Raw genomic sequence first — 18,618 nt, forward strand, 5'->3', positions numbered from 1 at the left:
AGGGTAAGCCTAGTGGATTTCATTAATTGTCCCTCCAACTTCTGTTTTCTCTGTTTCTGTTAAATTAAAAGAAAAAATTTATTGTAGTATAGATGACTTAGAATGTTTCAGGTGCACAGCAAGGTGGTTCAGTTATACAAACACACGTTATTTTTTAAAATTATTTTCCATCATGGGTTATTACAAGATATTGACTATAGTTCCCTATGCTATATAGTAAAGCTTTGTTGCATGTCTATTTTTTAATTAGTAATCTAGCATTCTATTGATACTAAGTCAAACAAGTGGAGTCAAAATGTCATAACTTTTTTCGTTAGGCAAAAATTGGTAAGTTTTCTAAAGTATATATATTATACATATTTATATATGTATATACAAAAACTTTTCTACTACACTTGATAAAGCCTTGAGAAAAAACATCAGAAGAAGAGAGAGAGAAATTGGAGAACATAAACTAAATGAAATAGGAGCACTGAATATGAAATAGAAAAATGAAACAAATTAGATAAAAGTAACACATCATTATGTAATCCAGTTTAAACATGACTGCTCATTAGAAACATATCTGGAGCTCTGCAGAAAAAAGCGATACCTGAGCGTTTGTATTTTTCAAAAGTTTTCAAGATAATTCTGAATCAGTTTTCACAATAGCTAGAGAAAAAATAAGAGATAATTACAGTTGCAGGCCATAATGAGAACATGATTAACTTAGTATAATTACCTGCAACTTGGAGGGGGTCAAGCAGAGTGCTGTGGTAAGTGGGAGTGCATACACGCCCATGTTTTCGTCCACCCAGCCGGTCTGTCTTTTGGTTGGTGCATTTAGTCCATTTACATTTAAGGTATTTATATTTATATTATATATATGTATGTATGATCCTATTACCGTTCCCTTAATTGTTTGGGGTTTATTTTCTGTAGGTCTTTTCCTTCTTTTGTGTTTCCTGCCTTGAGAAGTTCCTTTAGCATCTGTTGTAAAACTGGTTTGGTGGTGCTGACTTCTCTTAACTTTTGCTTGTCTGGAAAGCTTTTGATTTCTCCATCAAATCTGAAGGGAGAGTCTTGCGGGGTGGAGTCTTCTTGGTTGTAGGTTCTTCCCTTTCATCACTTTAAATGTATCCCACCATTCTCTTCTGATTTGTAGAGTTTCTGTTGAGAAATCAGCTGATAGCCTGATGGGAGTTTATGTTGTTTGTAGTTTTTCCCTTGTTGCTTTTAGTATTTTATCTCTGTCTTCGATTTTTGTCAATTTGATTTCTTTGTGTCTCCATGTGTTCCTCCTTGGGTTTATACTGCATGGGACTCTCTGTACTTCCTGGACTTGGTTGACTATTTCCTTTCCCATGTTCAGGAAGTTTTCAGCTCTTATCTCTGAAGATATTTTCTCAGATCCTTTCTCTCTCTCTCCTCTTCCTGGGACCCCTATAATGTGAATGTTGGTGCGTTTAATGTTGTCCCAGAGGTTTCTTAGGCTGTTTTCATTTCTTTTCATTCTTTTTTCTATATTCTGTTCTGTGGCAGTGATTTCCTCCATTCTGTCCTCCAGGTCATTTATCCATTCTGCCTCAGTTACTCTGCTGTTGATTCCTTGTAGTGTATTATTCGTTTCTTTGATCTTTAGTTCTTCTAAGTCTTTGGTAAACATTTCTCGCATCTTAATCTTTGCCTCTATTCTTTTCCCGAGATCCTGGATTATCTTCACTCTCATTATTCTGAATTCTTTTTCTAGAAGGTTGCCTATCTCCACTTCATTTAGTTGTTTTTCTGGAGTTTTATCTTGTCCCTTCTTCTGGGACTTAACTTTCTGCTTTTTCATCATAATTAACTTTCTGCAATATGGTTTTTGTTTTAGCTCCTGTGAGATGGTGCTTCTTGCTTCTTCTGTCTGCCCTCTGATGGATGAGGCTAAGAGGCTTGCGTAAGCTTCCTGATGGAGAGACTGGTGATGGGAAAAACTGGGTCTTGCTCTGGTGGGTAGGGCCTTGCTAAATAGTGCTTTAATTCAATTATCTCTTGATTGGTGGGGTTGCACTCCTTCCGAGGTAGTTGTTTGGCCTGAGGCGACCCAGCCCTGCAGTTAAAGGGCTCTATGGGTTAATGGCAAACTCCAAGAAGGTTTACACCAGGGGGGCCTTCCAGTGCCTCCGTCCCTGTGGTGAGCCCCTGCCAACCCATGCTCCACAGGAGGCCCTCCAACACTAGCAGGTAGTTCTGGTTCAGTCTCCTGTGGGGTCACTGCTCCTCTCCTCGAGTCTTGGTCTGTGCAAAGTTTTGTTTCTGCCCTCTGAGACTGGAGTCTGTTTCCCACAATCATGTGGGAGTCCTATAATCAAATGCCACTGGCCTGCAAGGTCAGATTTCCTGGGGATTCCTTTGCCAGATCCCCAGACTGGGAAGCCTGACTTGGGGTTCAGAATCTTCACAGCACTGCGAGAACTTCTTTGTTATTACTGTTCTCCAGTCTGTGGGTCACCCACCCATAGGTAGGTATGGGATTTGATTGTGCCCCTCCTACCGTCTCACTGTGGCTTCTTCTTTGTCTTTGGACGTGGGGTATCTTTTTTTGGTGGGTTCCAGTGTCCCTCTGTTGATGGTTGTTCAACAGCTAATTGCTGTTTTGGTGCTCTTGCCAGACAAGAGGAATGCACGTCCTTTTCTCCGCCATCTTGAACCAGAAGTCCTGCTTTTGCTTTTAAAGCCGTTGAATTACTGTACAGAATTGATTTGGTCAGATCTCTATGTTGAAATAAGGCAAACTGGAGTGCGTATTGAAGGGACAAGAAAAAATTAGTCTTTTTTTTTGGTCCAAAGACTAATCTGGGTTCCTTCCACCTTTATCCACCTTTTCTTACTTGGTGTGGTTCTCAGGTTTTATTTTGCCCCCCCTTTAAGCTGGTAAACTTTGGCACATGTTAACTGTGTCTGGTCAGGGTTCTTTGTTCAATTTGGGATGAGATAATCTATGCAGTTCAGCTCCCCAGTAGAAAAAAATGGGGGAAAAAATACAAATGAAGTCTTTACACAAAATACAAACGGTTAATAGAAAAAATGTTTGCTGCTAGTCTTCAGAAATTCACGTTTAAAACAAATTATTTTGACCTTTCAATTTAGCAAAGTTTATCCAACTCAGTATTATAGTGTAGTAAGATATTCTCTTTTGTAGTGTTGTTAGAATATAAATAAACTGGTATGGTGATTCTAGAAAGCAACTTGAGTTTGTAAAAGGCTTTATGATCATACTTCATCTGCTGATTCTGCTTTGAGACTTTGACATAATCATGCACACAGGTCTGTGTATGAAGAGGCTCCCAATACTGTTGATGGCATTGTGGTAAAAGAATCCACTTGCCCTGCAGGAGATGCCAGAGACGTGGGTTCAATCCCTGGGTCAGGTCCCTTGGAGAAGGAAATGGCAACCTACTCCAGTATTCTTGTCTGGAAAATTCCATGAACAGAGGAGCCTGGCGAGCTACAGTCCATGGGGTCACAAAGAGTTGCAGTCAAAAGCTACAAAGCAAATTGGTTATGTTATGTATGTATGCATGTATGTAAGCATACAGTAGGTACAGTGTGGCCGTTAATCTTGCTTTTGAAGCCTAGGGCTGCATGAAATAGCTCATGGATTAATAAGTGGAAGACACTATATCTTATATGCTTATCATTTTGTGGAAGTGTGTGATGAGTGTATAAAATGGAGACTAAAAGGAAATTAAACACTATAGTTTGGTATTCTATGGGCACTGGCAAATTTTTTCTTTCTGAATTCCAAAATTGAACATACGTTCTGGTAACTGGAGGAAAAAAAGCAGGAAGCAGTTTTTAAAAGGATATAACTTAGGCTGATATACTGTTAGAGTCCTTCGTTTGTGAATTTAGTAGCCTCTCAGTTTGACCTCTAAAACATTATGTAATTATTGTTTTGTTTTTGTGCCTCTTGAATATATATGTGCTGGAAACTAGACCACACCATTGCAGTATAGGATCTAGCTGTGCTGCAGTAATTTAAGAAGAATGTTTTTTTTCCTGCCTCCAGATAAAGTACTTTTTCCTGATATAGACAGACTTTTTCCTGTTCCTTTTCTATCACTGTGTCTGAGTGGACTTTTGCAAGAGCAGTGGTTAAGCTCTGTTATAAAGAAAGACATTGTGAACTGAGTCTACGGATTTGATTTGTAGTGTGTCCCTTCTGAGGGAGGGACCCTTTAGGCTTCATTAAAATAAAAAAGGAAATCCACCTTCCTGTGTAATGTCCAAAGCACTAATGGTCTGGGCCAACCCAGATTTCTTGGAGGTCATGGAAGGGCCCATTTACCCTTGTTTAAACACAGTTTCATTGGGAGGTGGAGGGTAATTGGCCAAGTATGTGTATCATTTCTTAACTAATTTTTTCACATTTATTGCTTTCAGATGGAAAGAACTCAAGTGGATCCAAGCGTTACAATCGCAAACGTGAACCTTCCTACCCCAAAAATGAAAATTTTATCAACCAGTCCCGTCGCTCCAATTCACAGAAAAGCAAAACTTTTAATAAGATGCCTCCTCAGAGGGGCGGCGGCAGCAGCAAACTCTTTAGCTCTTCTTTTAATGGTGGAAGACGAGATGAGGTACGGAATTTTAGAATGTCCTTTCTAGAGCATGAGAAGCATGAGGTCTGACTCCCCCACCCCAGTTTATTAGTGGTTGGAGAAGATGTGGAGCAAGAGGTCCCCACTTCTCAGACTGTTTGAGTAGTTAAGAGCCAGAGGAGCAGTCTTGAGTAGTTGAGAGTTAACTTGCTTTGGAACTTTGCCTCCTTTCTTCTCTTAAAGATTATGAAAATTTCCTTAGAGGAAGAAGACATAATCATGGATTGTGAGACATGGTAGCAAATTTGTTGTTGTTGCTCAGTGCCCCAGTGGTGTCCGACTCTTTGTGACTGCATGGCCTTCAGCATGCCAGGCTTCCCTGTCCTCCGCTATCTCCCGGAGTTTGCCCAAGTTCACGTTCATTGCATGGTGATGCCATCCAGCCATCTCATCCTCTGATGCGCTCTGTAGCAAATTCAGGGTACCTTAATTTGTATCAACCTTTTATTACTACTCTTGATTTGTAGGTACCCTTTGGAATATTTAGGTAATAAAATAGCATTACTTAATGACATTAATTTGCCATATGAATTGAAGTGAAAGTGTGGTGGTCGACTCTCTGTGACCTCATGAACTAAAGTCCGCCAGGCTCCTCTGTCCATGGAATTCTCCAGGCAGGAGTACTGGAGTGGGTAGCCATTCCCTTCTTCAGAGGATCTTCCATGACCTAGGGATTGAACCTGAGTCTCCTGCATTGCAGGTGGTTTCTTTACCATCTGAACCATGTATAGTATCTAGCAGTCCCAGCTACTCCCAGGTATCTAGGAGTTCCTTAGATATCTTCTGAAAGTGCATGAAGACTTATGTACAAGGGAGTTCTCTGCCACATTGTAATTGCATGATTTAGGAAACAGCCTAACTGCTATCAAAGTTAAATATATTATTGCTTAAATATATTATCCTGCTGTCCCATACTGTGTTCCATACATAACATTCCATACTGTGTAGCTAGTATAGAATAAGATTTAATGGATGCACTCATGGAATAATTCATTCATTCACCAGAAATTTATTCCTCACTTATTGTGCACTAAATACCATTTAGAGCTTAAAATACAACATTGGGTGGGGTTTATATTTTAGTTTGGGGAGACAAATCGTTTTGTAATAAATATAATGGTAAGTGCTTATTAAATTGAAGAACAGTAGACTGAGAGGGAGAGGAATAGAGAGTAATAAAGACAAGTTTTAGGAGGTGAGTGAGGAAAGCTGCCCTGAGGATTCTGAGTCCTGAGGGAAGCTAGGAGCACACAGTGCAGTTTTGAGGAAGGGTGTCTTAGGCAGCGAGTTTACACGCGCATAGGACCAGAGGCGGTAGCGTTTCTGCTGCGTTCAAGGCAAAGCAGGCAGGCTACCGTGGATGGGGAAGTGGAAATGAAGCCAGAAAGGGAGAGAGGGGCCAGATCACATGGGCCTTCAAAGGACATTGGCTTTTGTTCAGAGAGATGGGAAGCTATTGGGGGCTTCAGAAGAGAAGTAAGGTAACGAACGTGCCCTTGAGTATAAAGGGGAGAGTGGGAACAGGGAGACTGGTTAGGAGCTTATTAAGGTATCCCTGGTTCAAGTGATTGAAACAGAGTGATAATGTTTAGAGATGAATAGACCTGAGATATTTGCAGAAAGAGCCAGCAGAATTTTTAAATAGACTAGATGTGGGGTCTGAGCAGAGAAATGGTGACTAATGTTTTTGACAGGGGCCTGATTCAGGTACCATGTGCTGAAATTGGGGTAGTTTCAAGAGGTACAAGGTTTTGGGCTGGGGAGGAGACATAGGGTGTTGAGATAAAGAACTTCATTTAGAAGTGTTGTCTATTGGATCTCTAAGTATAGCTAGGCTCTTAGTAACTGAATTTAGAGTTCAAGGAGAAGACCTTGGCTAGAGAGCTGACCAGGTACACTTGGTGTTTGCAGCTGTGGAACTAAATGTGATCATGAAGGAGTGAGTGTTGCAAAAAGGGAGTGGATTCAAGGACTGAGCCTGGAGTCGGATGATAAGGAACCTGCAGAAAAGGAGAAAGAGAACTAAAAACCGTTTGGAGAAAGTGGTCAGTTTTTGTCTTGTGCTTCTAGGCTAGGTAAGAAGATTGAGTTGGAAAGCTGACCATTAGATTTGGAAATATGAAGGTGGATTAGGTTGTTGGCCTTGTGCTGCTTTGGTGGAGTGAAAGTGAAGTCACTCAGTCGTGTCTGACTCTTTGCGACCCCATCGACTGTAGCCTACCAGGCTCCTCCCTCCATGGGATTTTCCAGGCAAGAGTACTGGAGTGGGTTGCCATTTCCTTCTCCAGGGGATCTTCCCAGCCCAGGGATCAAACCTGAGTCTCCCGCATTCCAGACAGACACTTTAACCTCTGAGCCAACAGGGAAGCTTGGTGGAGTGGCCGAGGACAAAAACCTGATTGACATAGATTTAGAGAGAATGGGAAGAAGAAAGAGCAAGTTTAGATAATTACTTTCTAGTGGTTTTGCTCTTGTAGGGGACCAGAGAGGTGAGGCAGTGGCTTCAGGGGAATGTGAGCTCAAAAGAGATTTTAAGGTTCAAGAAATTGCAGCATACCTCTGCTCATGGAATTGTTCTTGTGAGAGGGAAAAGGTGATGGAGAGAAAAGGGAGAGAGTTGCTGAAAGTGACCTTGAGTTTTTTGAGGAATTGGCTTAAGAGCTTTCCCAGTTCATCCACAGTAATAGAGGAAGGCAGGCAACTGGAAGGAAGGCCTAGGAGTTCTGTAATTGTTCTTACTGTCTCAGAGACATATCAAAGAGGAGCTGAGAGAGAAGGTTTGGAAACCTGAGGACTGGAGGAGTCGTCTCGGGGACCGGGGGGAATCAGTGGAGCACAGAAGTGTAATCGGATTGTAGTGCAACTGCTGGGCCGCACAAAAGTCTGCTCTACTGAGGCTGGTTGGCATGGTATGGTTGGCACAGCACAGCACAGCTTCAGCCGTGTTTACTTGCTCTGATGCTGCTGTGGATTAATCAGGGGAAAGTTTTGCCAGATGAGTACAGTCAACAAAGAGAATGGGGCAATGGACCATAAAATCAGAGCCAAGGAAAAAAAAATTGGGGAGAAGGGGATTGGATCACTGGTTTGGAGATCCCAGTGGAGGTGAAATTGTTGTCAGAATCAGAACTAACAGAAACAAGCCGGGAAAGGAGTGAGATTCTGGTAGAGTGCTCAAAGCTATGATGGTGGAAGAGGTGGAATTGTTACCACCACAGTCTGGACTGTAGAGCAGTGCTGTCCAGTTGAGATGCTAAGTCATTGGGGGAGGGGTGGGTGGGAGGCTCAAGAGGGAAGGGGTAGCTGTATACTTATGGATGATTCATGTTGTTGTACAGGAGAAACCAACAGAACATTTTAGAGCAATTATCCTCCAGCGCAAAAAAAAAAAGAAATGAAAGGCTAATTAAGCCACATATGTAACAAAGTTTTCTAGTTGCCACAGTAAAACAGTAAAAACAGTGAAATTAATGTTAATATAGGTAATCCCGTATAGCTAAAATGCTGTTTCACAATGTGGTACTGGCCACATATCAAGTGCTCAGTAGCCAACGTGCCTGGATAGCAGTGGCTGCTTCATCGGACAGTCCAGCTCTAGGTGGGGTGCTCATGGGAGTGGGTAGCAGAGGTAGGGTAGAGGGTAAGCAGATCAGAGGAGAAGATGTCAAGGAACCAAGAGGCGACAGGTTGGAAGTTGCAGTCAGGAGTTATGATGGGCAGTGTCAGAGACAGTGGGCCAGTTAGAGTAAAAAGAAGGTAGAGGATGAGAATGTGGGCGGTTTTGTTGAGTGAACACAAGCTCTTAACCAAGTTTGGGGCATTGGAGTAGAAGACTGATGAGGGGAAGTGGAGCCAACTGGAGATGAGAATCTAGGGAATAAGAGATAAGGGATGACCAGGAAGTCCTGTGCTTCCTGTGGTGAGTTACATAAACAGTGATGGGGTGGAGGTGTGTGTGTGTGTGGAGTGTTGTTTCCCAAGATATATTGTTACTATAAGAGCTTGTCTGACTATTTCTTGTGCTGCTGTATTTAATCATAAAGGTCATATACGCTGATTCCATAAGCATAAAAGATCTCAAAAGGGTATATTGGTTGCCTCTGGAATGGAAGGTATCTTTGACTGTATCCTATCTTGTACTCTTTAGATTTCTTTATTACATATGTGCAAGTGCTGCGTATATACTAATAAGCAGCAAAACCCTTAAATTTGAATTTCCTTTGATTCAATCATTCCTACTATACATTCAAAAGAAATAATGGTAGGCACTCAAATATTTGTGCACAAAGATCTGTCAAGTGTATTTATCATAGCATTATTTTGTTAACACTGGAAAAGCCATGAACGGTCTGCATCCGATACTAAAGCATAATAGAAGACTCATGTAATGGTGTATAGTCTTGTAAGGCGACTGTTTACTAGTATTTAGTGCCAGGGCCAAGTGCTTTTGAAATTTAAGTGGAAAAGAAGGGTTAGAAAATGCACTGACTGACTCAAAGCAGGTACCTGTACCGCTTCAGTCTGGGACTGTCAAGTGGACTGAAAAAGCCCCAGCATGATAAAGATTCCATCTCTGCGTGCAGTGGCATTTCTCATAGCTGGGTTCTTGTTAAACTGTTTTGGAATGTGCTGATTGGATTTATTTCTGGACACAGAGCTAGTCTGCCTACATGCTCTAATTCTGTCAGTTTTAATTAACAGTGAATAGCAGCGTGTGTCTTAGATGGGAGGTCTCTGGCAGGATCCTGAAGCCTTTGGTAGTTAGCAGCTCCCTGCAGGCCGCCTCCAGAGTGTAGTTCCACAGACTCAATGTTGGCCAGAAACAGACCAGGGAGCAAGTAACTAGCAAGAGTGAAAGTATTGGAGTCTTATGGGACTGTGGAAACATTAATCCAGTAAGTAAATCTCTGTGCTTCAAGATAGCTAGAGGAGTTCATGCTGGGTTTTGTCATGTAATGGTTAATTGCCACTTAGGGTAGACTAAATAGTTTATAAGTATCTGTAATTGTATGTTAGAGGCTCTTTTTCTCTTTTTCCACCCCCGTCTAGATCTTGGGTGGCCTTTTCATTACCCCTCCTAGGAAGATTGTTTACTAAATAAAAGCCCGTGTGTTACTTAGCTCATAGTTTAAGCCGTGTAGGAGGAGGGGTGCGCTGGCTTCCGCTGTCAAGTAGCAAGTGTCGTGCTAACTGGAAACCCTCTGCTTTGCTCTCGTTCTCTCTAGGTAGCAGAGGCTCAGCGGGCAGAGTTTAGCCCTGCCCAGTTCTCTGGTCCGAAGAAGATCAACCTGAACCACTTGTTGAATTTCACTTTTGAACCCCGTGGCCAGGCTGGTCATTTTGAAGGCAGTGGACATGGCAGCTGGGGAAAAAGGAACAAGTGGGGGCATAAGCCTTTTAATAAGGAACTCTTTTTGCAAGCCAAGTGAGTACCTCTGCTCTTAGGAGGGGAGTGAAATTGAGCCTCTGGGTGTTTGTGGTACTGAGAGGCTTCCTTTAAGCAACTGTGGGAGAGGTGGAAAGGGAGTTGATTGCTCCCTCTCTTTCTCACCTGGTCTTGAAAACACAGATGTGTTTCAAGCATGTGTTCTTGGTGTTTAAAAGAATATAATACTTAAATAAATTAATGCTTTAGTATTGTGATGAGGTAGTAAAAGTGTTTCCTTTGGAATTGAATCCAGATTTGAATCTTATTTTGGCTTTAGACCTTGAGTAACTTACCTAACCACTTTGAGATTCAGCTATGCCTCTTACATATAAAGGAGGAGAAATTACTTAAGGGAGAATTGAATGCCACGCTGGAGTCTTTGGCATGCATTTGTTCAAATACTGATTCTCTTTTGTTTTCCTTTTGTGTGACCTTAGTTCATGTAAAATTTGACCTTGGGTCTAGACTGAAGTAACCATTTAGTATTTTATGTAAAAAACTGGTGGGAGTTTCTGGTGGTATAGTGGTTAGGATTCTGGGCTTTCACTGACATGGCCTGGGTTAAATCCCTGATTGGGGAACTGAGATATCCCCAAGCCACACTGCATGGCCCAAAAAAACCCCCAAACAAACAAACAACAACAAAAAGTCCTGGTACTCAGATGACTGAGTGGGGACAGTCTTTGCTGCTGCCTTGAAGACTTGCGGTTTCTGGTGGTGAGGAAGGACATCTGGCTTCCTTCTTGCTGATGGAGCCACCGACTGGGCTAATTTTAGTTCAAGGGGAGGGCCTGCAGGCAGTTTGGCTGGGCCTGGGAGCAAGGAAACAGAGTTCATGGATTTGGACTCCTACCCGCTGAGTCTTTGGATTCCCTCCAAAGCCAGGACTTGGAACTCAGGCTGAAGTCCTAGTTCAGTGCCTCACAAACCCTGGCTGCTAATTCCTGCGTTTGATTTCTAAGTGAAGAGATGGTGACTTTCTGCTGAGGGCTTGTCGGTGATTTCTGACAGTCTGCCCCTTTCTTGTCTCTCCCTGTTTCTAGCTGCCAGTTTGTGGTGTCTGAAGACCAAGACTACACAGTTCATTTTGCTGATCCTGATACCTTAGTCAACTGGGACTTTGTGGAACAAGTGGTGAGTAGTACAGCTCAGCTTATGAGCTGAGAGTGGCAGAGTGAACTAAAGAGAGGAATCATGGTGAAAGCAGCTTTTGGCTGAGTTTACTGCTGATCCATCTTTCTGTCTGGCCTTACTGTGGGCATTTTCCAGAGATCACTGCTGGTTTCGTCTAAAGTTGATTTTCTGCTAATTGGCTCCTGCAGGACTAGGCATTGGAGGGCAATAGGGTAATAGCAGTCCTGTGTGCTACTTCCTCTCCTCTGGGAAGACATAAGCAGGGGAATAGAGAACTCTGGTTATCCTCCTGACCCTGGATGGGCTCGTAGGATGCACACTGCTTCGTTGGTAGCCATGTGTCGTCATCAGTACGAGATTTGGCCTTGGCCTTGTCACAGGTGAAATGAGCCCCATAGCTGTACTTCTTGCATTTGTCTTCTCTTGAAGTTACAGGCTCTGGGTATCCCTTTGTTACTCCTAGTTATATGATGTAGAATACCTTTCAAAGTGATAGACTCCAAGACCTGCACTCTGATTACTGTGAAAATTCATAAAATCACCTGAAAGTGACATGGAAAGCCTATGAAACTTAAGTTCTATATGCATTGGTTTAGGGAAAAAACAGACATAATGTGGAAGTCTCACTGACTCCTGTTGGAAGTTCAGTTCAGTTCAGTCGCTCAGTTGTGTCTGACTCTTTGCCACCCCATGACTCGCAGCACGCCAGGCCTCCCTGTCCATCACCAACTCCCGGAGTTTACTCAGACTCATGTCCATTGAATCAGTGATGCCATCCAGCCATCTCATCCTCTGTCATCCCCTTTTCCTCCTGCTCCCAATCCCTCCCAGCATCAGTCTTTTCCAGTGAGTCAGCTCTTCGCATGAGGTGGCCAGAGTACTGGAGCTTCAGCTTTAGCATCATTCCCTCCAAAGAACACCCAGGACTGATCTCCTTCAGAATGGACTGGTTGGATCTCCTTGCAGTCCAAGGGACCCTCAGGAATCTTCTCCAACACCACAGTTCAAAAGCATCAATTCTTCGGCGCTCAGCTTTCTTCACAATCCAACTCTCACATCCATACATGACCACTGGAAAAGCCATAGCCTTGACTAGATGGACCTTTGTTGGCAAAGTAATGTCTCTGCTTTTGAATATGCTATCTAGGTTGGTCATAACTTTTCTTCCAAGGAGTAAGCGTCTTTTAATTTCATGGCTGCGGTCACCATCTGCAGTGATTTTGGAGCCCAAAAAATAAAGTCTGACACTGTTTCCACTGTTCCCCCATCTATTTCCCATGAAGTGATGGGACCAGATGCCATGATCTTAGTTTTCTGAATGTTGAGCTTTAAGCTAACTTTTTCACTCTCCTCTTTGACTTTCATCAAGAGGGTTTTTAGTTCCTCTTCACTTTCTGCCATAACTGGTACCTTACTTCTAGACCCTTTTCATGCATGTGTGTGTGCGCACACGTGAGTCACTCAGTTGTGTCCAGTTCTTTGTGATTCCATGGACTGTAGCCCACCAGGCTCCTCTCTCTGTGGGATTCTTCAGGCAAGAACACTGGAGTGGGTTGCCATTCCTTTCTTCAGGGGATCTTTCTGACCCAGGGATCAAACCCAGGTCTCCTGCATTGCAGGCAGATTCTTTACCATCTTAGCCACCAGGGTATCCTGCCTTTATGTATGTGTACATATAAGTCTTTTTTTGTTAATGGTATCTATATTGATTGTCATTTTTTCCTTTTGATGCCAAACCCCGAAAATACCTGTTATGTGGTGGTTTTATTATGTTATTATTTTGGTTTCCTTAATGATTTGCTTGAGGTGCTCTTGTGTATATACCTGCACTGTTGAACAGTATTATGAAGATGTGTTGTTAGAGATGTATAGGGATGAGGAGGGGGATGGAAGAGGCTTTGACAGTCCCTAGTCCATTCTGAAAGCAGTTTAACCTGTGGTGGTGTTTGTTTCAGCGCATTTGTAGCCATGAAGTGCCATCTTGCCCAATATGCCTATATCCACCTACTGCAGCCAAGATAACCCGTTGTGGACACATCTTCTGCTGGGCCTGCATCCTGCACTATCTTTCACTGAGCGAGAAGGCCTGGAGTAAATGTCCCATCTGTTACAGTTCTGTGCATAAGAAGGATCTAAAGAGGTAAAATGGAGGTGTTTACTAGATTAGACCTCAGTCTGCCAACTGCTTGCCCTTCTACATACGAATGTCCGTGTTACAGTGTTGTTGCCACAGAGTCACGTCAGTATGTTGTTGGCGATACCATTACAATGCAGCTGATGAAGAGGGAGAAAGGGGTGTTGGTGGCCTTGCCCAAATCCAAGTGGATGAATGTAGACCATCCTATTCATCTTGGAGGTGAGTTTGGTTAATTTGGGGAACACATAATGGTGGGTATATCCGTTAAGGCTACTTGAGTATGTCTTTCTACTGTCAAAAACTGAGCCTTTAAGCTAGCCATTTCTAGCATTTCCAAATTAGACATAGATTGGGGGTGAAGTTTGCAGAAAATGATTTAACTCTTGATTTTGAGTTTAGTTCATTTGTGAAATGAAAAATTAAAATACAGATAAGGCTTTGTTGAGTAGTATCTAGCACTGTGCCCAGTTTGGGGGGGATTCCACAGTCAGCCAGTCTTGACACCTGTCATCAAGGAACTCCGTAGTCTAATTGAAGAGACAGACTGGTAGCCAGGCATTTGGATCTAGAGTGTGGTCAGTGCTTAATGGTAGGGAAGTGCAAGGGGTTGTATTCTCTGTATTCCAATGGAGATCAGCATTAAAGTGACATTTCAGTTTTGGGCAAAAGAGGATTTTCAATAAATGGTATTGAAACAATTGACTCTTATGGAAAAAAATTAGATCCCTATCTCATACCATTCATAAAAATCAATTCCTGATGGATTGAAAAATCAAGTATAACAAAATTCAAAACTTTTAAAAGAAAATATAGGAAAATATCTTTATAAATCCTTGGGGTTTTACCTGGGAAGGTGTTTGAACCAAGCTGAAACCATCAATGCTATAAAATAAAAGATTGATAAATTTGATTTTATGAGAATTAAGATTCAGCAAAACTCCTTAAAGTCAACGGGTGATAAATAAGGGAAGATTTTCACGTTTAAAATACAGATTAATGTCTAGAACATACAGATGTTCTATAAATTCACAGTCTAGTAGAATAGGCTAAGCATGTGGCAAAGTATTTCCCAGGAGAGGATATCTGAATAATCTCCCAAGTATCTACAGAGGTTTAACTTTGCCTAGAGTTACACAAATGTAAATCCAAATGCCTGTAACAGTGACACACACACACACACACGGGATGAGGCAAATACAGGCATACCTCATTCTACTGTGCCTCACAGACATGCAGCTCTAACAGATGGAAGGCTTGCGGCAACACCGCATTGTCAGCTGATGCTTTCTGACTGTGCTGGGTCTTCACTGCCACGTGGGCTTTTCTCTGGCCGCGGTGCATGGGCTCCTCATTGTGGTGGCTTCTCTTGTTGTGGAGCACGTGCTCTAGGGTGCTGAGGCTACAGTAGTTGTGGCACACGGGCTCAGTAGGTGCAGCTACCAGGCTCTGGAGCACAGGCTCAATGGCTGGGGTATACGGGCTTAATTGCCCTGAGGCATGTGGGATCTTCCCGGACTAGGGATTGAGCCTGTGTCTCCTGCATTTGCAGGTGGATTCCTTACCACTGAACCACCAGGGAAGCCCATGGTTAGCATTTTTTAACAGTGTTTTTTAATTGAAGTATCTACATTGTTTAGACATAATGCTATTACTAGCATATAGACTACAGAATAGTGTAAGAATAACTTTTGTATGCACTGGGAAACAAAAAAATTTGTGACCTACTTTATTGTGATGCTTACTTTATTACAGTGGAACCAAACAAGCATATCACTGAAGTATGCCTGTGCTGGGTTTTGGCAGAGGTGGGGAAGTCTTGTTCTTGGTAGCAGTTTAAATTGATACAGCCTTTAGTGTGTATGTGAGGGGGCAGGTAGTATATAAAATAGACCCAACCTTTGATTCAGTATCATAAAGAAATCATTTGTACCAAAAAGCCTGTATAGGGATTTTTTTGTTACAGTTGTTTTTTTGTTTGTTACAGTCATAATAGAAATTGGCAATAACCTAAATGTCCACAAGAAACTTACTCATTAGAATATATCTTCATTTCTAACACAATATAGAAGGTAAAAAAAGAAATAGATCTAGACCTTAATTTATGAACGTGGATATATAAATGTATAGGAAAAAGTGTGAAGGACACACATTCAGATTTGTAAATAGTTATCTCAGGGTTTTTTAAGTCCATAAAATATGGGAGATGGATGTGAAGGAGGTAAATCATCCTTGATCCTTTTACCCAGAGGTACCCCAAAATGTTAATTGTAGAGTTTTCTCCTGTACCTGTATATTTTTGTGAGATTGAAATTGTTTTCTTGTTTGGCATCTGTTTTTTTCCCCCCAATGTAATGTGGATATTTCTCCATGTCACTAAATGCTTCCTTCTTAGAAAAGCATTTTTAATGTCTGCAAAATTCTCGAGTATACCATCATGTCACTATCTCTTTATTGGACTTACTAGTTGGCTGCAGTTTTTCTGTTACTGAAGTTTGTTGTTTTTTTTTTTTGCGGTGGTAGGGGGTGGGGTGTGCATCATATTACTTTTTGAATCTTAGTTCCCAACCAGGAATTGAACCCAGACCTTCAGCAGTGAAAGTATGGACTACCAGGGAATTCCCAGAACATTAATTTTTTTCTACATCTTTGGTTTTCTTAGGATAGCTTTCTTGTGTTACAGAGTCAGAGTTGTAAACTTTAAGTTAAGGGTCATTGCTAAATATTTTTCTTTTAAGGAAAATACACTAAGTCATTCTATTTTCACCTTAGAAAAAAAGCTGTATATGAAAGTTGCTATTTAGCTACAGAGCCGTGAGCTCTGAGTTTTGCCTCTCTGTGATCTCGTTGGCGTTGCAGATGAACAGCACAGCCAGTACTCCAAGCTGCTGCTGGCCTCCAAGGAGCAGGTGCTGTGCCGGGTGGTGCAGGAAGAGAAAGCAGCGCTGGAGCGACAGCTGGCAGAGGAGAAGCACACGCCCGAGTCCTGCTTTATTGAGGCAGCTATCCAGGAGCTAAAGGTGAGGAGAAGCCCTGGAAGTGGGGGCAAGGGTTAGAAATTAGCTACTTCAGCCCCACCCACGTTTGAGATGATGAGCAGGGAATAGCTAAGAAAGCAGGTTTGCTCTGGGCTTTGGTGATAGAAGGGAAGGGGTGACCTAGTGGTTTTTCAGGTGCTTCCTGGAACTGAAAAGATCAAGTCAGGGTGGTCTTAAAACGCTGGAGTTTCTTAGATTAGCTGTGTTCTTTTTTTGTTCTAAAATTTATTTTTGGCTGCTCTGGGTCTTCATTGCTGTGCGTGGGCTTTTCCGTAGTTGTGGCCAGGAGGGGCTACTGAGGCCTGTGGGCTTCTCATTGCAGTGGCTTTTCTTGTTGCCGAGCACAGACTCTAATGCGCTCGGGCTTCAGTAGTTGTGGCGCACGGGCTTAGTTGCTCCGCGGCACGTGGGATCTTCCCTGACCAGGGATTGAACCTGTGTCCTCTGTATTGGCACATGGATTCTTAACCACTGGACCACCAGGAAAGCCCTAGCTGTGCCCTTAATTAAGCAACATAGGCTTTTGTTTGTTTTTTAAGAAAGCGCCTGGGTTAATTTTTGGAAATGTTCTTTTTAAGGAACATTGTGAAGAAATTATTATGGCCTCTCTAGCAGGCTCTACCAATGCCTGCTAAGGATTTTGGAGCAGCAGTATCCAAATACAGAATTCCCTGGGTCCTCTACAGTAGGAATTCTGAAGCTTTCAGAGGCAGCAGAATTGCTAGTTGTTGGGCTCTGCCCTGAGAGACTCATTCAGCAGTTCTAGGCTCATTAAGGTTAATAATTTGCATTATAACAAGTTCCAGGGGAGTCTGGTGCTGCTCACCCCCAGATCACACTCTGAGAATCACTGATCTGTTAGAACAATGAAAGCCCTGATGAAAGGGCCTGTGACAGGCCCTGTGCTGAGGTACTGCTCTTGTATTTATCTCATGTAGCTTCATAACTGGGTATGATAGAACAGATGTCCCCTTTCACAGATGAGGAAAGTGGAATCATGGGTTAGGTAATTTACTTGAGGACATACAAGTAGTAAGAGGTGAAGCTGGTATTTGAATTCCTCTCTCTCTGACTCACAGGTCCTTTTTGGGCAGGATTCTCTGTATTTACTTTTTATTTTCTTTCTGTAATGCAGGGCATTAGTTCAAATGCATTTCAGGGAAAAGGAAAGCTTCATATGAGTAGATCTGTCCAGGTTGAGGTGGGAGTTGCACAAACCCTTGTTTCCTCCAGTGGTTCTTTCTCTCTAAGCTTAGTTCATAAAAACTAGAAGACCACTTCTGTGTCCTTGAATTTCTGTTCAGGAAGCTTTTGTGTAGTGTTGTCATTATCACTGTCAGAGATGCTAAGCAGAATCCCATCCCATTGCAGTACCAGATACCTTTTGCTTCCTGCTTTCTTTAAAGATTGAGAATTTTAAGTACTTAGACTCTTCCTTTTTGCCTTTTAACTTTTGCTCCTGTCGAGAGGCCGTTGTAAACTTTGGTCCTTCAGACTCAGTACATTTCTGGTTTTCTCTCTGGTGCTCTAGGCTCGGGAAGAGGCTCTGTCAGGATTGGCTGAAAGCAGAGGGGAGGTTCCTGGTGTCGTGGCTGCTCTGGAACAACTGGTGCTGATGGCTCCCTTGGCGAAGGAGTCTGTTTTTCAACCCAGGAAGGTTGGTGTCCTTGTTACAGACTAGTGGCCACCATTCTTCTCCAGCTGGTAGGCACTGTTAGATCTGGAGAAAAGGGAACTATGAGTATTTCCTATGTGCTTTTTAAAAAAAAGTTATTTAAAAATTTTTCCTATGTGCTGTCCCCTGTGTGTTCTTTCCTCGGCAATGTTAAGTCAGTGACAGCTAAGGTAGACCTCGAGAGCTTGGTTCTTGCCTTTGCCACATGTTCTTCCTGTAACCTGCAGTTTGTCCCAACAGGGCGTGTTGGAGTACCTGTCTGCTTTTGATGAAGACACCACTGAAGTTTGTTCTCTGGGTCCTCCTCGTCCTGTTGCTCTCCCTCTGGTAGAGGAGGAGGAAACAGTGTCTGAACCAGAGGCTGAAGGGTTGTCAGAGGCCTGTGAGGACCTGGAGTTAGCAGAAGACAATCTTGGAGAAGGGACCATTTGTACCGAATCCAGCCAGCAGGAACCCGTCAGCAAACCAAGCGTCACACCCCTGAGCAGCTCTCCTTGTTACTACTTCTACCAAGGTGAGCCTCCCTGAGGGGGCCGGCTGGGTGCTGCTGGATGTTGCAGAGAAGTGGTCTGGCTCTCTAAGCA

The 18,618-nt window shown here is 42.7% G+C and overlaps 1 protein-coding gene across 3 annotated transcripts in view; it reads left to right on the forward strand.

Annotated features, from left to right (window-relative positions):
- Nucleotides 1-18,618, forward strand: part of RNF10 (ring finger protein 10) — a 37,806-nt gene that overhangs the window by 10,071 nt on the left and 9,117 nt on the right. For all 3 annotated transcript variants that reach the window (XR_005722972.1, XM_040250881.1, XM_040250880.1), the window contains exons 3-10: nucleotides 4,408-4,604; nucleotides 9,851-10,050; nucleotides 11,097-11,187; nucleotides 13,143-13,327; nucleotides 13,407-13,543; nucleotides 16,181-16,341; nucleotides 17,891-18,016; nucleotides 18,275-18,548. Coding sequence is in view for 2 of the 3 variants with exons in the window: in XM_040250881.1 (XP_040106815.1) it covers nucleotides 4,408-4,604; nucleotides 9,851-10,050; nucleotides 11,097-11,187; nucleotides 13,143-13,327; nucleotides 13,407-13,543; nucleotides 16,181-16,341; nucleotides 17,891-18,016; nucleotides 18,275-18,548 (1,371 nt within the window). In the remaining variant the exon portion in view is untranslated. The remainder of the gene's footprint in view (nucleotides 1-4,407; nucleotides 4,605-9,850; nucleotides 10,051-11,096; nucleotides 11,188-13,142; nucleotides 13,328-13,406; nucleotides 13,544-16,180; nucleotides 16,342-17,890; nucleotides 18,017-18,274; nucleotides 18,549-18,618) is intronic.

This window comes from Oryx dammah, unplaced genomic scaffold, assembly GCF_014754425.2.
Source record: "Oryx dammah isolate SB20612 unplaced genomic scaffold, SCBI_Odam_1.1 HiC_scaffold_12, whole genome shotgun sequence".
Taxonomy (NCBI): domain Eukaryota; kingdom Metazoa; phylum Chordata; class Mammalia; order Artiodactyla; family Bovidae; genus Oryx; species Oryx dammah.